Raw genomic sequence first — 23,170 nt, forward strand, 5'->3', positions numbered from 1 at the left:
TGACAGCTAGATTTCATCAAATAAATCAAGGTAAGATTTTCTGTCAGCTATCCTGACGATAGAAATTTCTGACGATAGAAACATTGAGAATTAGTGCTGTCAAAAATGTCGCGTTATTAACGCGTTAACTTGACTCAATTTTAACGGCGATAATTTTTTTATCGCGAGATTAACGCTCTGTGACATGATGTAGGTTTTTCATAAGCTTTTGAAACTGCCAGGAACTTGGAACAGAGACTTTGCTTAGAAAACCGATAGCAGCTAGCCACACCCCGCACAGCCAGAGTCCTCTGTCCTCCTCCCTCAAAGAACCAGCGCGGGCAGGGCGTGCTAGTAGAGATGGGATTTATGGCTCTTTGATGGGATCCGCATCTTTGTGATCCGTTCTTTGAAAAGAGCCGTTCAAAAGACTGGCTCATTTGGCTCTTTTTAAATATTTATTCAGTTTTAAGAAGACAGCGTCTAAAGAAGCCAGATCCCTCTGAACTGTAAACTCAATGCTATCCCAGAAATCCTTCCTGTAATATGCAAATTTGGCCGCCTCTGATTGGACAGCGCGACGCATCAACAGGCAGAAAGTGTAAAAGTACAAAATGTGTTAAGTGAGCTGAAACAGTAAAGATCAGATTCAATGCAATATTTATCAACGAACAACTTAAAGTTAATATAATAGTGTACTTTATATTATAATCAAGCATGTCAAGCCTACCGTCACTGTGTAACCTGTCTCTCTGATTAGAGACTAACTCAAGCAGTAGATCACTTCACTCATGGTTCTCTTGTTAGCCTCGGGACGAAGAGCCACGGTGCTCGGCTTAGGTTTCAGTTTGCAGTGGCTGTGTCAAGACGTGTTATGCTTTGCAATAAGAAAAACATTGGTACAAAGCAAGCCCATTCACTTTTTTATGCTGGTAAGAGAATTACAATGGTTTTTCGTGTGACAAAAATGTGCGATTAAATTGCGATTAATCGCGAGTTAACTATGACAGTCGCGACATTAATCGCGATTAAATATTTTAATCGCTTGACAGCACTATTGAGAATATATTTGTGCATTCATATTTAAATTTTTCTGGAGGAAAACTATCGTAAGTCGAGATAAATCAGAGCCACTTGCGACCCTTTCGGCCGACAGGCCATTTCAATGTGTTATTTCCCCGCGAAAGTGACACAGTCGTGTCTATCGTCGCTGTTCTGACAATTATTGTTGATATTTCAACTTTGAAAATAAATTTTATCATTTTTATTTCAATATTTGGTTCTAGTGATGAGGTATTTAATATTATTACTAAATTTGTCAGATTAATAATGTAAGAAACAGTTTTGTTGCTATTGTCATCTAGAGTGTCTGTCAGAATATGATGGTAGACGTTAGTTTGTCGGTCAGATTTTGATGATAGAAACCGATGTGTTTCTGTTGTCATTTAGCATGTCGGTCATGTCAGGCTTTTATTAATTAGTTACCAGGACTACTGTCCTAAAATTTACTGTGAATGTCCAAGACCCCAAATGCTACTAGAAAAACTTAATAGAATGATCAAAATAATCAATTCAGCAATTTAAGGAGATGGGACTTAACTGGCCTCCGTTATGGTAGAATCTGCCCCCCGCCTTTCGCCCGTAGTCAGCTGGGATGGGCTCCAGCTTGCCTGCGACCCTGAAGAACAGGATAAAGCGGCTGCAGATAACGGATGGATGGATTTTTGTGTGTATATTGTATCCTTGGCTTGTTCTTGGGATTTTTTAAATTCTATTGTACCGTGTGTCTTTTTCTTTTCGCATGTCTGATCACTTGCTGTTTTAACAATTCCCCAGCTTGGGATCAATAAAGTAAAATCAATCAATCTCTCCATCTCTCTATCTATCAGTGCTCAGAGGCGTCCCAGATGGCAGTGGTATCGTACCTGGTGTGTGGAGCGCATGAGGATGTAGTTGGTGACTTTGCCGAAGGGCAGGCCCAGGTTAATGACATCGTTCTCGGTGCAGCTGCCCTCTAGGAGGTTACAGATGTGGACGACGCGCCCAGGTCCCGGCTTTCGTGGCACAAACTGAAGAAAAGAAGAAACTCCATAATCACGTTCATAATCACTGCAGCGTTATCTGTGCTACAGAAAAACTAACGGCCGCTGCCGTATTAAATCATCATAATTATGTTCTGGCTGCACTGTGGTTTTGCAGGTCACATGACTGGAACAATGTGATTTCAGAGATTTATCCTCACATCTGGATTCTGGAAAATCTGGAGTGCCAACATGAGGTTAGGCGATATCATGTGTTAATAAACATAACTAACGCTGGAAGTGTATCCTGGGGTGTGTGACATGCTTTTACTGTGTTCCGACATACGATACGCCAAAATCTGACACGCTGACATCAGGTGTTGTTCCTAAAAGGAAGAAAGGAAGGAAAGATATGTACAACACGAGAGAAAAAAAATGTACAACACAAAAAAGAAAAGAAAGAAATGTACATTACAAGAAAGAAAGGACAAGAAATAAATGCACAACAAAAGAACAAAAGAAAGAATTGTGCACCTCAAGAAAGAAAGAAAATGAACAAAAAAGAAATGGAGGAAGCAAGATGAAAAAAATAAAATAAAATGCGTGCTATATTTTATAAACGTACAAAAAACACAACAGTTTGTAACGGTGTTAATCCATCCATCGTGCTCTCGCCTACACATGCAGCTTGTGTGGAGAAACACACATCCACACACACGACACCAACAGTGTTAATTCATGCTCGAACCCTGACTCTCTTGTGACCGAGTCCCAGCCTGAGAGCTGAGGCCCTGTAACCTGAACACCATCCTCATCTCACACACTGTAACCTTAACACCGTCCTCATCTCTCACACTGTAACCTTAACACCGTCCTCATCTCTCACACTGTAACCTTAACACCGTCCTCATCTCTCACACTGTAACCTTAACACCGTCCTCATCTCTCACACTGTAACCTGAACACCATCCTCATCTCACACACTGTAACCTTAACACCGTCCTCATCTCTCACACTGTAACCTTAACACCGTCCTCATCTCACACACTGTAACTTTAACACCGTCCTCATCTCTCACACTGTAACCTGAACACCGTCCTCATCTCACACACTGTAACCTTAACACCGTCCTCATCTCTCACACTGTAACCTCAACACCGTCCTCATCACTCTCACAAACCTCAACACCGTCCTCATCTCTCACACACTGTAACCTTAACACCGTCCTCATCTCTCACACTGTAACCTCAACACCGTCATCACTCTCACAAACCTCTACACCGTCCTCATCTCTCACACACTGTAACCTGAACACCGTCCTCATCTCTCACACACTGTAACCTTAACACCGTCCTCATCACTCTCACAAACCTCAACACCGTCCTCATCTCTCACACACTGTAACCTTAACACCATCCTCATCACTCACACTGTAACCTTAACACCGTCCTCATCACTCACACTGTAACCTTAACACCGTCCTCATCACTCACACTGTAACCTTAACACCGTCCTCATCTCTCACACTGTAACCTTAACACCGTCTTCATCACTCACACTGTAACCTTAACACCGTCCTCATCTCTCACACTGTAACCTTAACACCGTCCTCATCTCTCACACTGTAACCTTAACACCGTCTTCATCACTCACACTGTAACCTCAACACCGTCCTCATCTCTCACACACTAACCTTAACACCGTCCTCATCTCTCACACAGTAACCTTAACACCGTCCTCATCTCTCACACACTGTAACCTTAACACCGTCCTCATCACTCACACTGTAACCTCAACACCGTCCTCATCACTCACACTGTAACCTCAACACCGTCCTCATCACTCTCACACTAACCTCAACACCATCCTCATCTCTCACACTAACCTTAACACCGTCCTCATCTCTCACACTGTAACCTTAACACCGTCCTCATCACTCTCACACTAACCTTAACACCGTCCTCATCTCTCACACACTAACCTTAACACCGTCCTCATCACTCTCACACTAACCTTAACACCGTCCTCATCACTCACACTGTAACCTTAACACCGTCCTCATCTCTCACACACTGTAAGCTTAACACCGTCCTCATCTCTCACACTGTAACCTTAACACCGTCCTCATCACTCTCACACTAACCTCAACACCGTCCTCATCTCTCACACTAACCTTAACACCGTCCTCATCTCTCACACTGTAACCTCAACACCGTCCTCATCTCTCACACACTAACCTTAACACCGTCCTCATCTCTCACACAGTAACCTTAACACCGTCCTCATCTCTCACACACTGTAACCTCAACACCATCCTCATCACTCTCACACTAACCTCAACACCGTCCTCATCTCTCACACTAACCTTAACACCGTCCTCATCTCTCACACTGTAACCTTAACACCGTCCTCATCTCTCACACTGTAACCTTAACACCGTCCTCATCACTCTCACACTAACCTTAACACCGTCCTCATCACTCTCACACTAACCTTAACACCGTCCTCATCTCTCACACTGTAACCTTAACACTGTCCTCATCTCTCACACTAACCTTAACACCATCCTCATCACTCACACTGTAACCTTAACACCGTCCTCATCACTCACACTGTAACCTTAACACCGTCCTCATCTCTCACACTGTAACCTTAACACTGTCCTGATCTCTCACACACTGTAACCTTAACACCGTCCTCATCACTCACACTGTAACCTTAACACCTTCCTCATCTCTCACACTGTAACCTTAACACCGTCCTCATCACTCTCACAGTAACCTTAACACCGTCCTCATCTCTCACACACTGTAACCTTAACACCGTCCTCATCTCTCACACTGTAACCTTAACACCGTCCTCATCTCTCACACTGTAACCTTAACACCGTCCTCATCTCTCACACTAACCTTAACACCGTCCTCATCTCTCACACTGTAACAACACCGTCCTCATCTCTCACACACTGTAACCTTAACACAGTCCTCATCTCTCACACTGTAACCTTAACACCGTCCTCATCTCTCACACTGTAACCTTAACACCGTCCTCATCTCTCACACTGTAACCTTAACACCGTCCTCATCTCTCACACTGTAACCTCAACACCGTCCTCATCTCTCACACACTGTAACCTTAACACCGTCCTCATCTCTCACACTGTAACCTTAACACCGTCCTCATCTCTCACACTGTAATCTTAACACCGTCCTCATCTCTTACACTAACCTTAACACCGTCCTCATCACTTACACTGTAACCTTAACACCGTCCTCATCTCTCACACTGTAACCTTAACACCGTCCTCATCACTCACACTAACCTTAACACCGTCCTCATCTCTCACACACTGTAACCTTAACACCGTCCTCATCTCACACACTGTAACCTTAACACCGTCCTCATCTCTCACACTAACCTTAACACCGTCCTCATCTCTCACACTGTAACCTTAACACCGTCCTCATCACTCACACTGTAACCTTAACACTGTCCTCATCACTCACACTAACCTTAACACCGTCCTCATCTCTCACACACTGTAACCTTAACACCGTCCTCATCTCACACACTGTAACTTTAACACCGTCCTCATCTCTCACACTGTAACCTTAACACCGTCCTCATCTCTCACACACTAACCTTAACACCGTCCTCATCTCTCACACACTAACCTTAACACCGTCCTCATCTCTCACACTGTAACCTTAACACCGTCCTCATCACTCTCACACTAACCTTAACACCGTCCTCATCTCTCACACTGTAACCTTAACACTGTCCTCATCACTCACACTGTAACCTTAACACCATCCTCATCTCTCACACACTGTAACCTTAACACCGTCCTCATCACTCACACTGTAACGTTAACACCGTCCTCATCTCTCACATTAACCTTAACACCGTCCTCATCACTCACACTGTAACCTTAACACCGTCCTCATCTCTCACACTGTAACCTTAACACCATCCTCATCTCTCACACATTAACCTTAACACCATCCTCATCTCTCACATTGAAACCTTAACACCATCCTCATCACTCGCACTGTAACCTTAACACCGTCCTCATCACTCACACTGTAACCTTAACACTGCCCTCATCACTCTCACACTAACCTTAACACCATCCTCATCTCTCACACACTGTAACCTTAACACCGTCCTCATCACTCTCACACTAACCTTAACACCGTCCTCATCTCTCACACTAACCTTAACACCGTCCTCATCTCTCACACTGTAACCTTAACACCATCCTCATCTCTCACACACTAACCTTAACACCGTCCTCATCTCTCACACTGTAACCTTAACACCATCCTCATCTCTCACACACTAACCTTAACACCGTCCTCATCTCTCACACACTAACCTTAACACCGTCCTCATCTCTCACACTGTAACCTTAACACCGTCCTCATCACTCTCACACTAACCATAACACCGTCCTCATCTCTCACACTGTAACCTTAACACCGTCCTCATCACTCACACTATAACCTTAACACCATCCTCATCTCTCACACACTGTAACCTTAACACCGTCCTCATCACTCACACTGTAACGTTAACACCGTCCTCATCTTTCACACTGTAACCTTAACACCGTCCTCATCTCTCACATTAACCTTAACACCGTCCTCATCACTCACACTGTAACCTTAACACCGTCCTCATCACTCACACTGTAACCTTAACACCGTCCTCATCTCTCACACACTGTAACCTTAACACCATCCTCATCTCTCACATTGAAACCTTAACACCGTCCTCATCACTCGCACTGTAACCTTAACACCGTCCTCATCACTCACACTGTAACCTTAACACTGCCCTCATCACTCTCACACTAACCTTAACACCATCCTCATCTCTCACACACTAACCTTAACACCGTCCTCATCACTCACACTAACCTTAACACCGTCCTCATCTCTCACACACTGTAACCTTAACACCGTCCTCATCTCACACACTAACCTTAACACCGTCCTCATCACTCACACTGTAACCTTAACACCGTCCTCATCTCTCACACACTAACCTTAACACCGTCCTCATCTCTCACACTGTAACCTTAACACCGTCCTCATCTCTCACACACTGTAACCTTAACACCGTCCTCATCTCTCACACACTGTAACCTTAACACCGTCCTCATCACTCACACTGTAACCTTAACACTATCCTCTCACCGTTCACAGACTGTAACCACTCACACACTAACCTTAACACCATCCTCTCACACACCAACACCGTCCTCTCTCTGCTCACACACCAACCTCAATACTGTCCTCTCACACACTGTAACAACACCGTCCTTTCTCTGCTCACACACTGTAACCTTAACACTGTCCTCTCTCTGCTCACACACTAACCTTAATGCTGTCCTCTCACACACTGTAACCTTACCACTGTCCTCTCACCACTCACACACTCCAACTCTAATTGCTGAGATGTGCCATAGTTCAGAGTGTGTGTGTGTGTGTGTGTGTGTGTGTGTGTGTGATTGACAGGAGTGTGTGCTGAAGCTGGTACATGTGACTGCAGGTTCAAATGGCCCTTTTCCACTGCATGGTACCAGCTCAACTTGACTCGACTTTTTTGGTTTTCCATCAGGCCAAAGTTGTGTCTAGGACCTGGGAACCGGTACTTTTTTGGCATCACCTCCGTTGAGATTTCAAGAAAGCTGAGGCAATACCAAAAAGTGATGTGAAAACACTGCAGACTAGTGACTGGTCAAAGAGAATCGTATTACTGTGTCATCATTGTGCGAAACAGGAAGTCCTGATCAAACCCTCCACTTTTAAATAACATTAATTTTTTAACATTGATAGAGCGGCGGCTACAATTATCGACAGTCCATAATTATCAACACCTTTTCAGATTTACCAATAAAAAACAAATTTTACAAAGGTAAGTTTCAGTTCCAACAGTTATTATTGGTTAATTAATCAACCTGAAGACCCCCCACCCTTTGATCTTGTCATATGATGACACAGCTCATTACTTGAGATGGAATTTTTTTTAGCACGATCAGCAATTTTTCGGAAAACTCTGACGTCATCATCGCAGGTAAGCATGGTGGAAAGATCATGGACATGTTTTTACTGATCAAATTCACTGATATTTCATGATCTCCTCATTGAAACCTACTTTGTTTCTTACTCTCTCATGTGACAGTCGCCATTTTGTATCTAAATGCGCGTTTGAGAAGTCACGTGCGTGAGGCGTCGATAATAGTGATCACTTTCACCGGTGTCCACCATTATCGACACCCTGTGGGATTAAGGGACATTTACAACTGTTATTGTTGAAGCAGATGAAGTACTTTAAAAAAAATAAAAGTGCTGTGATTTATAATAATTGTTTTTTTTCTGATCCATAACAGAATGGAATGTTTATAGAGTGTTTGGAATCCGATTGCAATAAATAGAATTAGACCAGAATTAAATTCCTAGCAGATAAAAAATTACACGCTTGAAATATTCAGATTTTCCGATTCCATTCAGAAAATATGTTTTTGCAGTTTGTTGTAAATATCGACCACATATTACAATATCAGTAGACATTTTATATTTTGGTTCGAGGAATGACATGCGACCTTTGACCTGGATGTTCATGTGGTTACAGTGTCAGTTGCCTGTTGATGTTTATTGGTAAACGACAAAACTAGAAATTAATACAAACAACGACGACGAATGATGAACAAAATGTGATCTACGAAAATACTTAGAAAGTGGAACAAAGATTTTCTGACGCAGGTTAAACATTATCAGTTCATTTGTTTACAAACGTTAGAATTACTTCCTCATTGACGTAAACACCGACATCCATATATTTATATAAAAGATATTTTGGACTAAATATAAGTCTATGGAAAACAAAATTGAAATAAAAACTGTTTTATTAACTTAATACCACATACCGATTATTATTTTATTTATAAATAATCATCTGGATGTCGATAATTGTGGAACAGTGTCACGTGATCTGATACGCCGAGTCATCGGGAATCAACTCTTTTTTTTTTTTTTTTTCCAGTGAAAGTTTGAGTAATTATTCATGCGCAATTTAAGTATTGAAAGTCTTTTCTATTTTTGCAACGGCCAAAAGATCATTAAGGTGTCGATAATTGTAGCTGCCGCTCTAGTGCTGCTTTTTTTTTTGCTGCTTGTAAACAGATGACACTTTTTATGTCACTACTATTACGTCCTAACAGTTTGGACGCAGCTTTTTTTAAGCTGTTTTTGACTAATTGTGGAAACTTCAGCTTGACATAACACTATTTTGGGTATACACACACACACACACACACACACACACACACACACACACGTGTGCAAGTAATAGAAATAATAATAATAATAATAATAATAATAATGTTGCTATGATGACCAGCTGTAGTGGAAAACGAACTGCTGATACCAGAAGTGTGTAGAATCGAGTCAAGTCGAATCGAGCTGGTACCATACAGTGGAAAAGGGCCAAAAGAGTACTTTCAAGAGGCAGTTTCAAGAGGCAGCAAGACGTGCGCGCACGCACACTTGAAATGATTCACCAATAATTATTCATCTAATTTCATTAGATTTGTATTTATGGTTCAAAAGAAAAACATACTGAATCAAATCATGATTCTTGAGTCATTTCATCGGAACTTTATCACCACAGAGGCTGTATTTTATGTGCAATAAAACTAAAACAGTGTAACAGTTTGATACTGCCTGAAATGTCTGACACACATTTACGTTTGAAGAAATCGGTAAACAGACGATTGGAGTCGTTTGAGTTTTCTAAACTAAATGGCTCGAATCACTGAAAAGAATCGTTTTGTTCAAATCTTTGTGCGAAACTGCTTCATGATAATATCACTTTTAACGATAGATATACAAATACAACTGAAGGTGAACTGAATGAATGTCAGTGGTGTAATACCTTCTACTCCCATGTGTGGCTGTGTTTCGCTGTGTATTGGCCATTTCCCCATAATTCTCTGAGCGGCTGTGTATCAGAAGGTCACCATCATAAACAGATTCAGAAATAGAACCCATTAGGCTGTTTATGAATTTACAAGATGACAATAAGCTTCGAGTAGCATACTTCTAAGCCAGGCTAATAAAATATGCTTGCAAGATGGGATGGATCTTTACAAGTTAGCAGGGCAGGCTGTTGAAGTGTCATGTACGACAGGTGAGAGCCGAGGGCCAAGTGGCTTGGAGATCTGTCAGCGTAATGCAGTACGCCTTGTGTGATCAAGACTTGTTTATGAGCTCGCAAATCACAGGGGTTCGCACAGGAAGTCAATCAGAATTAGGTGGAACAGCATGAGGGCGGCCCAGAGACTAAAAAGTAGCTTTAAAAAAAAAAAAATTCATTTTGTTAATAATGTGGACAAAACCAAACATTTCTAAAAGATAAAGATTACAACAAAACCTCCAAGACATTGTGCCACTTTGTGCCAGTTCAAGCTGGACGGTTTCAATTTGTTGAGATGCTTTTCTGCTCACCACGGTTGTAAAGAGTGGTTATTTGAGTTATCGCAGCCTTCGTCTCAGCTTGAACTGCTGCTTGCTGGATTCCCCCCCACATTTTGTTCTTTTGGACCATTCCGTGTAAAACACTCATGTGTGAAAATCCCAGGAGTTTCTGAAATACTCAATCCCGCTTGTTGGGCACCGACAACCACGCCACGATCAAAATCTGACATTTTCTTTCTCATTCTGATGTTCATGAACATTAATTGAAGCTCCTGAATCATGAATCTACGTAAGTTTATGCACTGCACTGCTGACACATGATTGGCTGACTGGATAATTAATCACCGGAGATGCACGCTTTAATAAGAACTTGTTCTTGATTCTAAAATCCCTGTTCTTGGCTGGCAGGACTGGAACCCAATGTGTTCTTCTCTCTCTGTTGCATGCTGAGATGCTTTTCTGCTCACCACGGTTGTAAAGAGTGATTATATGAGTTACTATATCCTTCCGGGCAAAAAAGCTTGAACCAATCTGGCCATTTTCCTCTGACCTCTCTTATCAACAAGGCATTTGTTTCCACCCACAGAACGAACTGTCTGTCTGTCACTCACTCACTGTTTTTTGTTTTTCCGCACCATTCTGCGTAAACTCTAGAGACTGTTGTGTGTGGAAAGCGCAGGAGTTTCTGAAATACCCAAACCAGTCCATCTGGCTCAAACCAACACCCATGCCACAGTGAAAGAAAGAAAGTCACACTTTGAGATCACAGTTTTTCCTCGTTCTGATGTTTGAACGTTAACTGAAGCTCTTGATTTGTATCTGCATGATTTGATGCATTGTGCTGCTGTCGAGGGATCGGCTGATTAGGCCCCGGTCACACCGCCCGAACTTTGCTGGAGCATTCCTTGAACGGTAGGGAGGGGGGGCCGAATTTCGACAACGCTCGTCACCGCGCACAAAATGGGAAAAAAATCGAAAACACGGGCGTTGGCTTAGCGGTGCGCCGCTGAAGCCGGCGTTGCTTTAGCGTTGGTTTAGCGGTAGCGAGCGTTGGTTTAACGGTGACGCGAGCGTTGGTATAGCGGCGTTCTGCACATGCGGGCTTTGGCTCGGCGGGGGTATAAAGTTGGTTTAGCACCAATCATAGCAAGTCTCTCAGCATCCATGGTGATACAGTTTTACTGTAACTTTGAGCAAATTCGATATAGATGAGGTCTGAACTCAACGGCAGCTCGATTCCAAATGAGCTCCTGGTCCATTTCTCCCCGTATTTATAGCCAAATTCTGGTCCCGCTCCGACACCTCTATACCAACGCCAAACCAAAGTTCATCGCCGCCATGGATAGCTGCTTCAACGCCCGACACCGTTCCAGCAACCCCATGTCCGCTCGTAAAACGCTTACAACCACTCCACCGAAGTTTGTGCAATGTTCAATCGCCGCCCGGGCAACGCTGGCGAAGCAGCGGTGGTCCAGCGTTCAAGATTTCTGCGTTGGCCTAGCGGACCCAAGCGTCCACGAACTTGCGTCTAGCGGTGCCAAACTTTGACTGGGCGTTGGTGGAGCGGGGGTGAACTTTGCCGGGGCGGAAAATTGCCCCCTCCTCACCGCTCGCAATATTTTGTGCAGCTCAAAACTTTCGGAGCGGTAGGAGGGCCCCTCGAGAAACATCAGCGGTGGCCGAGCGTACACGGCATTGCTTTAACGGGGGCCAACTTTTGTTAAACAGTGGTGAACGGTTACGAGCGGTGATGAATTTTTTTCACCGCTCCAGGAACGCTCCAGCAAAGTTCGGGCGGTGTGACCGGGGCCTTAGAGAACGGCATCAAACAAAGTATGTTGGTGGATGGATGTACCTAATAAACTGGCCAGAGAGTATAAGTTTGATATTTTTATTTACTGCTCATTTAGTTAAAACTCAAAAGGAGATAAAAATAATATGCTACTATTTATTATAATAATAAATTCTGAAAACTGGAATAATACATTTGAACAAAACAAATAATAATAATTACACAGTTTTACAAGATTCAGTATAAGCATTAAATCGACTGTGTCCAAATGTTACAAAACCACACCATCATGATACCGGTGCGCTCTCAGAAACGTGCATCATTTACCATGATACTAATATTATCCCATCGTGCTGCCCAGGTCTATAAGCTAATTTTGAAAAAAGATCCTCTGTCCGTGTTCCACAAAATGTAATAAAATCAGAATCTGAGATACAGTATCACCGGTATCTTTTCACAAATGGTCCAATCAAATGTGATCTGTGTATGAGCCCCTGCACTCGACACTTCAGCTCCCCACCAAGTGCATGCTATAAAGTATTCTTGGCCCGCTCGCTGTGTTCATGGGGTGTTAAATTGGCTGCAGACCCAACAGGAGCCTTTCTTGTTTGTTTATCTTGCCAGCTACCCGAATGTGTCCTCGTCCCAGTGCGCCAAACCCGAGCCCTCCCTCAGGACGGAAACGCAACTCCTGACTTCCCAAAGCAAAGGCTACACGCTAATGGATAAAGCTCGCCTCTGAATAAAGAAGACTTTAAAATTATTTGAGGAATGAAAAAATGCAACCATGCATCACTGCATCCAAAAACACAGCTAAAATCTGACTCAAATAAATCAAATAAAACAGAGAAAATTTAGAAATTTACAATTATTTTACAGAAATAATTTTAGAAGTATTTATAAAAAAAACATACAAGATGATTGATATAAATGAAGACAATTAAGGTAAAAATGAAATTTTAAAAATATTTAAATAAAATAGCGATATTTTTAGCGATAACTTTGGGTTTTTTTCGCAGTGCGGTTTCCATCAAATCCTGCGCTCTGATTGGCTGGCAAGCGGGCCCGTATCCTACGGTACGGACCCCAGTTATGGACCTCTGGCGACTCGCTCATTCACAACAACGAACATAGTAGAATTTTTTGTCAACATTTATCTTTTTTTTAAATAAGATTTATTTACAAGATTGTCAAAAATCTGATAAATTTCTGCCAGCATTTCTCAAGAGAACAGCATTAATTTTACAGCATGGATAGTGATAACGGCAGTGTTCACAGCGAAAGCGAGTTTTACTACCCTGGGGAAGAAGAAATAAAAGAAAACATTTCAGGAGAAAGCTAAAAACCTCTAAGTTGCTAACACCAAGCAAAAACATGGCTGAATCCTGAATGACTCCTATTTGTATAAATAGGGGACTACATAGGCGGCAAAATGTAGTTTTTTTCCTGCCATGGAAGTGCACTTGTATACCGAGGAGGAAGCCATTTGCATTACAGCCGTGAATGAGGATTCAAAATGGCGGCTGGGCTCGGTTTTCCCTTTCGGGCGCTCTCGTTTTCTGTTAGAATTTGGTAAAGAAAAAAAAAAAATATATTATTTACCAGCTTAAGGTCGGTCCGTATGGTGAAATATCGTGACAGTACTTTCAAGACCTCAGTCACGGTATTTCACGATACGGACCTCCCAGCTGCTAAATAACATACATATATACAAGTACTTGATTTCAAATATTTATTTAAATCATATAAACTTATTTTAGAAAGTCTTTTTGTAATGTAATAAAATCTGATCTACAGATTACACCCTGTTTCCATCAAAGCTTCGTTTTGTGTAAATGACAAAAATATATTTATTTCGGTTTATTGATATATATATATATATATATATATATATATATATATATATATGTATATATATATATGAAGATATTGCAGTGTGTCTGAGCCTGTCAAAAGCCGAGCCATATTTAGCTGCAGTGTGGACAGGTGATCTTTATAGCTGCTAATATAAGCATACGAGCTCCATGTGTGCATGAATGACCAATCAAAACGCTCGTAATTTTAGAATAAATAAATAAATAAATAAATAAAAACCAGAACAAAGGTGAATTTGATGAACCGTCCATGAGAGGCATGTCCATGTTGTGGAATGTTTAAAAAAAAAAAACCCCGAGGTCTCACTTACGTTGTTACTTACATCGAGGTGACGGAAAGCTGACGGACTGTCAGCACTGAAACCGGAGACTCTTTCTTTCCATCAATCCTAAATAAACCTCTCCTCATCGAAGAACATCACTTTTTCACTGTTGAATGTTTTTTAAACCGTTTATTATTCGCCTCAGATATGAATCCCTGTGCGAGCTTTTACTATAGAAACGATAACCTATCGCAACAATACAACCACACATATGGTAAAAACACCAGAGACAGGATTTGTTTGACTTGAGTGTTTGTAAAATTGAGAACGAAGTCACGCCGTTTCAAAGCTAACCCCACGCAATGTTCAGAAAACAGGCAGAGACTTGCATGGAGGCATTTCATTACCTCCGTATTAAAAGTTTTGACCTTTCATCAAGCAAATTTCGACAGAAATGATAAGAATCTACATTCGCCCAACATTAGTCAAAACGGACATCATTAAAAAAAAAACAATTAAATGATTCTTAAATAGTCCTTTTGTTTTTTTGTCTTTTTTTTTTTCGGCCACTTGTATCCGCGATTTTGTTCTTTCGGTCATTACCCAAAGCTCATGACCATAGGTGAGAGTTGGAACGTAGATCGACCGGTAAATCGAGAGCTTCGCCTTTTGGCTCAGCTCCTTCTTCACCACAACGGACCGGTAAAGCGACCGCATCACTGCGGAGGCTGCACCGATCCGCCTGTCAACCTCACGCTCTATCCTTCCCTCACTCGTGAACAAGATCCCGAGATACTTAAACTCCTCCACTTGAGGCAGGACTTCTCCACCAACCTGGAGACGGCAAGCCACCCTTTTCCGGTCGAGAACCATGGCCTCGGACTTGGAAGTGCTGATTCTCATCCCAGCTGCTTCACACTCGACTGCAAACCACCCCAGTGCATGCTGAAGGTCCTGGCTTGAAGAAGCCAACAGGACATCATCATCCGCAAAAAACAGAGATGAAATCCTGTGGTCATGAGCTTTGGGTAATGACCGAAAGAACAAGATCGCGGATACAAGCGGCCGAAATGAGTTTCCTTCGCAGGGTGGCTGGGCGCCCCCTTAGAGACAGGGTGAGAAGCACAGTCACTCGGGAGGAGCTCGGAGTAGAGCCGCTGCTCCTCCACATCGAGAGGAATCAGCTGAGGTGGCTCGGGCATCTCTTTCTGATGCCTCCTGGACGCCTCCCTGGGGAGGTGTTCCAGGCATGTTCCCCTGGGAAGAGGCCCCGGGGAAGACCCAGGACATGCTGGAGGGACCATGTCTCTCAGCTGGCCTGGGAACGCCTCGGTGTTCTTCCCGAGGAGCTGGCCGAGGTGTCTGGGGAAAGGGAAGTCTGGGCTTCCATGCTCAGACTGCTGCCTCCGCGACCCGGCCCCGGATAAAGATGAGACGAGAGATTCTTAAATAGCTTTTTGACCCAATGTATTCTCTAGGATTTAAAATGCAGGCTGGTGTAAGCACATTTTGGAAACCGAAAACCGTTCCAGAATTATAGATTTTAAATTCACCTTGAAATTTCACATTCTACTCTTGTTGAGTGGCAGATTCGCTCTTAAATTTCAAGCTACAACGTTAGCTGGATTGCAAGTCTACAAAGTTCTTTAGACCAAGAAAACTGAGAAATATCAAGAAACATCAAGCTTTTTGAGGGCGGCACGGTGGTGTAGTGGTTAGCGCTGTCGCCTCACAGCAAGAAGGTTCTGGGTTCGAGCCCAGTGGCCGACGGGGGGCTTGTGTGTGTGGAGTTTGCACGTTCTCCACGTGGAGTTTGCACGTGTCTGTGTGGGTTTCCCCCACAGTTCAAAGACATGCGGTTAGGTTAACATGGGGTGGCCTTGGGCTGAAGTGCCCTTGAGCAAAGTACCAAACCCCTAACTGCTCCCCAGGCGCTGTAGTATGGCCGCCCACTGCTCTGGGTATGTGCGCGTGCTCACTTGTGTGTGTTCACTGCTTCAGATGGGTTAAATGCAGAGGATGAAGTTCGCTGTCCTTGAGTGTACATGTGACAAATAAAGGCTTCTTCTTCTTCTTCTGTCCACTGAGGATTCCCACTGGTTAATAGACAGAATGTTATGATGACGTCACTAACACCAGCTAGACATAGTTAAAGAACCAGGGCTTGAGCGTATAAGTAGGTTGTTGATTGGCTGGGGAAAAAGGCAGGGAAAATCAGTTGATATTATTGGTTGCATGATTGATTGACGGGTGAGAAGTGTCAATGTTTCAGTGGATATATTTAAATAAAAGATTTAATTGGTCGGCACGGTGGTGTAGTGGTTCGCACTGTCGCCTCACAGCAAGAAGGTTCTGGGTTCGAGCCCAGCAGCTGACGGGGGCCTTTCTGTGCGGAGTTTGCATGTTCTCCCCGTGTCTGTGTGGGTTTCCTCCGGGTACTCCGGTTTCCCCTGCAGTCCAAAAGACATGCAGGTTAGGATAACCGGTGGCTCCAAATTGACTGTCGGTGTGAACGTGAATGGTTGTTTGCGTCGGCCCTGCGACGATCTGGTGATTTGTCCAGGGTGTACCCCGCCTGTCGCCCACAGTCAGCTGGGATAGGCTCCAGCTTGGCCACGACCCTGTACAGGATAAGCGGTTATGGATAATGGATGGACTTAATTGGTGAAATTGCCGAATCGGTTGGATTCTGGGTCCAAGAGCATATTGTGTAATGACGTCTGCTACCTCGTACCGATAACCTTAAAGCTAAAATTACAAAACTGATCTTTTTGCTTACTTGTTAAGAGAAAAACTGCAACCAGCAAACAAACTTCTCAGCGAGGTTAGCCGATCCAAACCCTGTGCCAGTGGAAGTTAAATTAAGCTTGACCACTTGCAGTCAGCTATGAGAAAGGACAGACCAAGCCACTTGCTGGAATGTGAGATTGTTAAAGCCATGGATTTTATTGACATCAAAAGGTTTCTGCCCTTGTAAGAACAGGAAGGCAGCCAGAGAGTAAAACACTCTGAACGCTCCATGTCTAAATGTCACTGCCGTGGTAGAAAGTATGATTACGATGAGCTCACAATTTGTCTTTAGTCTACAAGCAGAACTTGTGCCAAAGGGTAAAGAACATTTGAGAAAGGGTGCACCAGCATAACCGTCTACTGTAGCCTCGCCGAGAGACACCGTGGGGCTCTTAAGCTCTTAACTACATGCTTGGAAGTGCAACAGAATTCTGCCTCACTTGTAAATCGCTTTGGATTAAAGTAAATAAATGACCAGTCCTGTGCTATTATTATACTCCTTACACTCCTTCTGCCAAAATGCTTCACAAGGAACTAAAACACCACACAGAATTAGAGACAATCATTTTCACTTGAGCCGCTTTTCCACTACAAACGCGGCTGAGTCGGGCTGAGCCGTGCCGTGCTGAGTCGGGCTGAGCGGGGCTGTTGGAGTTGCATTTCGACTACAACCGCGCTGAACCGTGCTGGCTGGAAGTGGGTGGACACATTGGGTGGAGTTAGCGAAAGTGGGTGGACGTCACGTGATGTCGTTAAGCAGCGCAAACAGTGACATCAGTGAGCTTTTAAGCGGTAGTCTCACGACCCGGATAGTAAACAATAAACATGGAGGACATGGAGTCGTTAGTGTTGCTGGTCTTGGTGCTGTGGCTTGTTGTCACCGACAACGCGGACAGATACTGGCAAGAGCGTATAGATGAGGCGAGGCGCATAAGGCTTCAGAAATTCTCGTAATTATTCTTCTTCCGGGTTTGCGGTGTTTACAGATCCCAGCGCGCTCGCGGGGCGTGTGTGGGCATGTGAGGACACTCCTTCTCACCAATCAGTGCACAGGGGAGTGTCTGCTCACGCCCCCAGCCTCACTCGGCTCGCTTTGGCTCGCTTCAGCCCCACTCCAAAACGGTGCGAGTTTTAGGGGCTAAGCAGGGCTGAAGCGAGCTGAGTCGTGCTGGTTTTTGGTAGTCGAAACGCGAGCCGTGTTGGGCTGAAGTGAGCTGAAGCGAGCTGAAAAAGGGTAGTGGAAAAGATGTACCCAGAAACCGCTGAGGCAGTTAGATCTTAAATTATTTCTCAGGTAATCTAAAGCCTAGGTCACAACCGGACGTACGATTTTTTGGCCGTGCGATTTTTGGCGTTTCCCAAATCGCTGCGTTTTTTTTGTTCGTGGAGAAAGATGCACGTTGGCCATAAGTTTGTCTTGCAACCTGAAAAAAACGTAAGCGCCCGTAGAGTTTGTTTGACATTACAAAGGACCTCTGCGGCCAGTCTACGGCTCAAAAATCAGCACATCACACGCACGCCCTCCGTGCGTTTCTTGCGTTTTTTGCACGTAGACCGGCCATAGGAGCACGTACGGCCGGTTGTGACCGAGCCTTTAGTCTGATAAATGCCCAACAGCTATAGTTCCTGTACCGTGTGCAGCAGTGAGATGTGGCACACAAACCGTGGGAAAAAGCAGTCAAAGTTAATTAAGTACTACATGTTTAAGTGGGGGCGGCACGGTGGTGTAGTGGTTAGCGCTGTCGCCTCACAGCAAGAAGGTCCTGGGTTCGAGCCCCAGGGCCGGCGAGGGCCTTTCTGTGCGGAGTTTGCATGTTCTCCCCGTGTCCGCGTGGGTTTCCTCCGGGTGCTCCGGTTTCCCCCACAGTCCAAAGACATGCAGGTTAGGTTAACTGGTGACTCTAAATTGAGCGTAGGTGTGAATGTGAGTGTGAATGGTTGTCTGTGTCTATGTGTCAGCCCTGTGATGACCTGGCGACTTGTCCAGGGTGTACCCCGCCTTTCGCCCATAGTCAGCTGGGATAGGCTCCAGCTTGCCTGCGACCCTGTAGAAGGATAAAGCGGCTACAGATAATGAGATGAGATGAGATGTTTAAGTGGTGCGGGCTGGGAAATTCAATTTCCAAAGTCAATTCTGGCAAAAATAAAAAAAATAAATCTGTGGCGTCTTGTTAAGATTCATTTTCAGTTGCCCCCACAAATCATTTTCTGAACAGGATTCTATTTACAATTGACTAAAATATTCAACATTATCCATAGAAACGTAATAATGACAATGCTGGTGTGAGCTATTCAGACTGTTAGCAGAGTAACAGGATTTTTTTTTTTTTAATTTAACCTTTATTTTACCAGGAGAGAAGACCCATTGAGATTAATAATCTCTTTTACAAGGGCGTCCTGGCCAAGAGGCAGCACAGGTTACAAAATTACAATTACAATTTACAGGAGTCTGATTAAAAGAAAAAAATAATTTAAAACAGTTACAAATCAGGGACGCCGTCTCAAGTGCTCTCAGTCTGGAGTTAAAATCGCTCAATGGAATAAGTTCTTTTATTTTTAGGTCCTTTTGCAGCTTGTTCCAGGTGGTGGGGGCAGAGAAAACTAAAGCTCTTTTTCCCTGCTCTGTGCGGACGGATGGGACAGAGAGCAGCAAATGATCATTGGAGCGCAGGCCATAAGAGTCAAGGTTCCTTATGGCCCTTTTCCACTACCCTTTTTCAGCTCGCTTCAGCTCACTTCAGCCCGACACGGCTCGCGTTTCGACTATCTAAAAACAGCACGACTCAGCTCGCTTCAGCCCTGCTTAGCACCCAAAACTCGCACCGTTTTGGAGTGGGGCTGAAGCGAGCCAAACCGAGCTGAGTGAGGCCAGGGGCGTGAGCAGACACTCCCCTGTGCACTGATTGGTGAGGAGGAGTGTCCTCACACGCCCCGCGAGCGCGCTGGGATCTGTAAACACCGTAAACCCGGAAGAAGAATTACGAATTACGAGAATTATGAAGCCTTATGCGCCTCGCCTCATCTATACGCTCTTGCCAGTATCTGTTGGCGTTGTCGGTGACAACAAGCCACAGCACCAAGACCAGCAACACTAACGACTCCATGTCCTCCATGTTTATTGTTTACTCTCCGGGTCATGAGACTACCGCTTAAAAGCTCACTGATGTCACTGTTTGCGCCGCCTAACGACATCACCTGACGTCCACCCACTTTCGCTAACTCCACCCAATGTGTCCACCCACTTCCAGCCAGCACGGTTCAGCGCGGTTGTAGTCGAAATGCAACTCCAACAGCCCCGCTCAGCTCGACTCAGCCCGACTCAGCACGGCACGGCTCAGCCGCGTTGGTAGTGGAAAAGCGGCATTAGTGTGATTAGGTTACTGACAGTTCGCAGTGATGGGTCAAGGCCCTACAATTAGTGATGAACCTCAGGGAAAAATTTTAAAAAATTATAAAAATAATAATAATTAAAAAAAAATTTTATTATTTTTTTTAAAGATATTTTTTGGGGCTTTTTGCACCTTTATTGGATAGGACAGTGTAGAGACAGGAAATGAGCGGGAGAGAGAGAGAGAGAGGCGGCACGGTGGTGTAGTGGTTAGCGCTGTCGCCTCACAGCAAGAAGGTCCTGGGTTCGAGCCCCGGGGCCGGCGAGGGCCTTTCTGTGCGGAGTTTGCATGTTCTCCCCGTGTCCGCGTGGGTTTCCTCCGGGTGCTCCGGTTTCCCCCACAGTCCAAAGACATGCAGGTTAGGTTAACTGGTGACTCTAAATTGACCGTAGGTGTGAATGTGAGTGTGAATGGTTGTCTGTGTCTATGTGTCAGCCCTGTGATGACCTGGCGACTTGTCCAGGGTGTACCCCGTCTTTCGCCCGTAGTCAGCTGGGATAGGCTCCGGCTTGCCTGCGACCCTGTAGAAGGATAAAGCGGCTAGAGATAATGAGATGAGATGAGAGAGAGAGAGACGGGGAGGGATCGGGAAATGACCTCGGGCCGGAATCGAACCCGGGTCCCCGGATTTATGGTATGGCGCCTTATCCACCTGAGCCACGACGCCCCCAATTTTTTAAATTTTAAACAAAATTAAACGTGACGAATTGGTGTCCGAGGTTCCCAAAAAGGTCTCAGAAAAATTCCACGACAACTACATCTCAAAAACTGCACAAAAAGACCCAAAACTATCTTTAAAAAAAAAGAAATTTTTTGAAGTGTCACTTTTTTTTTTTTTTTTAAGTTGGTGCAGTGGAAACAAGTTCAATGTAGTGCGCACTCATTTCTGATTTGTTGATTCAAGCTAAAAATGTTTTTTGGCTTTTTATGAAAAATAAAGATCATCATCGTCATCATTATTATTATTATTATCAGGCTGTTAGAAAAGGCCATCAGGTTGTAGACAACCAATAAAGGCCGTACTTAAGATATAGTTTTCCTGGTCATATTTATAATTTGTAATCCTCTTTATTATATACTACACTCAAAGAAAATTATCGGCGTTATTATTAAATGCAATTTTCTCCATTTCGCTTTTTGAGGTAAAGTGATTTTAAAAATACTTCTGATTGAGAAACAATTTCAGCCAGTTTGATGATAAGGATCTTCACTCTGTCTTTTTTTTTTTAACTACAACATAACAAAATTAGCCAAATAAATACATTTCTTATATAGCAAAAATCAGAGACGTCTGTCTGAGCCCTTCTGCCATTTCGATCTCATGACCTATGACATATTACTCGAGTTATCTCTCAAAATCCATCTGTCCGATGCTATAAAAAGACGGCAGACAAATAAAACAAAACTGTGCGTGGAATTAGATCTGTTTGGCACGAGTTAAACCTGCCAGAGCAGTTGTCCTGAAAGTATTCCCACCCACCCCCCACCCCCGGATCACCTTAGAGACAAAACAGCAACTGCACCATCGCGTGAGCAGTGAATTACTGACAAACAAAAGCAAATCAATAACGAGAAACTAGAGAAATTTCCAAGCTGGCTCTGTATTGGTAAAAAATACTTAATGCTTGCCACGAACTGTTAATGCCGTCCATCTGTCTCTAACTTGCAGTGCCTCGAGTGATTAATCTCTTCCATGATTATCTGTAATTGCGTTCAAGCCTTTGTAATAAGCAGACAGTAACTGATCAGTCAACAAAGCAGTCATGCTCCCTCTCCCGTTTGTTCCCAGTGTGTACGAGATACGTGCGGCTAACTAGCGCCGTTATATTTGGAGGGGAAAGGGATGAGATTATATTCAGATTAAAATGAGCTTCGTCGTCACGCCGTCGGATGAAAACGATGCTTGCTCCGAAAGCAAGCGCTCAATATAGCGTCAGCGTGCCTTGATAGGACGAGGCACATTCCAAACATCTGCGAGATCATTTGTACTGGCTTTCACGAATTCACTTTGATTGAATGACCATGGGAAGTGTGAGCATGTCTCAGACAACTATAGCTGACCTTTGACCCCGCTTGGTGTGAGGTAAATCCCGCCCCCGAGAGAGGAAATGACTTCATAGGTGCAGCTGCTAAAAACGAAGAGCCTCCAGTTGAAACATCTGCAGAACAAAACAAACAAAGGTCACAGTGAAGCAAGAAACATTTCTGATGTGCTAGTTTAGACGCTCCAGGATTCAAGGTCAGCATTAGAAATCTTGGTCGCTTGGCTCATAAAAAGATCCTCCATGTTTGCGGCTAATCCTTCAACGACATTCCATCCTCCCTCCCCTACTCACCCAATTATATGCCTTTCTTCGACTTTATCCTCCTCGCCACTCGCACATTGTGCGTTTTACACCGACGAGCTCGGAACTTTCAGAATGCGTCGAGTTTAAAACCCGCTTCCTAGGACGCCGTGTCCACCATTGCTAAAACAACTCTGCCCACTGTTATTAATAAACGTTGTCCTGCGAGCAATCTTGCAGGCCACGTGCTCCGGCTGCGACCCGAATGACTGCCCCTAAAAATAGATCCTTGCC

At 44.0% G+C, this 23,170-nt stretch overlaps 1 protein-coding gene across 1 annotated transcript in view; it reads right to left on the reverse strand.

The window, feature by feature from the left end:
* Positions 1-23,170, reverse strand: part of rbm20 (RNA binding motif protein 20) — a 143,202-nt gene that overhangs the window by 41,223 nt on the left and 78,809 nt on the right. Inside the window, exons 5-6 of the mRNA XM_060911416.1 lie at positions 22,653-22,750; positions 1,905-2,048 (exon numbers count right to left, since the gene is read on the reverse strand). Of these exons, the coding sequence (XP_060767399.1) occupies positions 1,905-2,048; positions 22,653-22,750 (242 nt within the window). The remainder of the gene's footprint in view (positions 1-1,904; positions 2,049-22,652; positions 22,751-23,170) is intronic.

The sequence above is a fragment of the Neoarius graeffei genome, chromosome 27, assembly GCF_027579695.1.
Source record: "Neoarius graeffei isolate fNeoGra1 chromosome 27, fNeoGra1.pri, whole genome shotgun sequence".
NCBI lineage: Eukaryota > Metazoa > Chordata > Actinopteri > Siluriformes > Ariidae > Neoarius > Neoarius graeffei.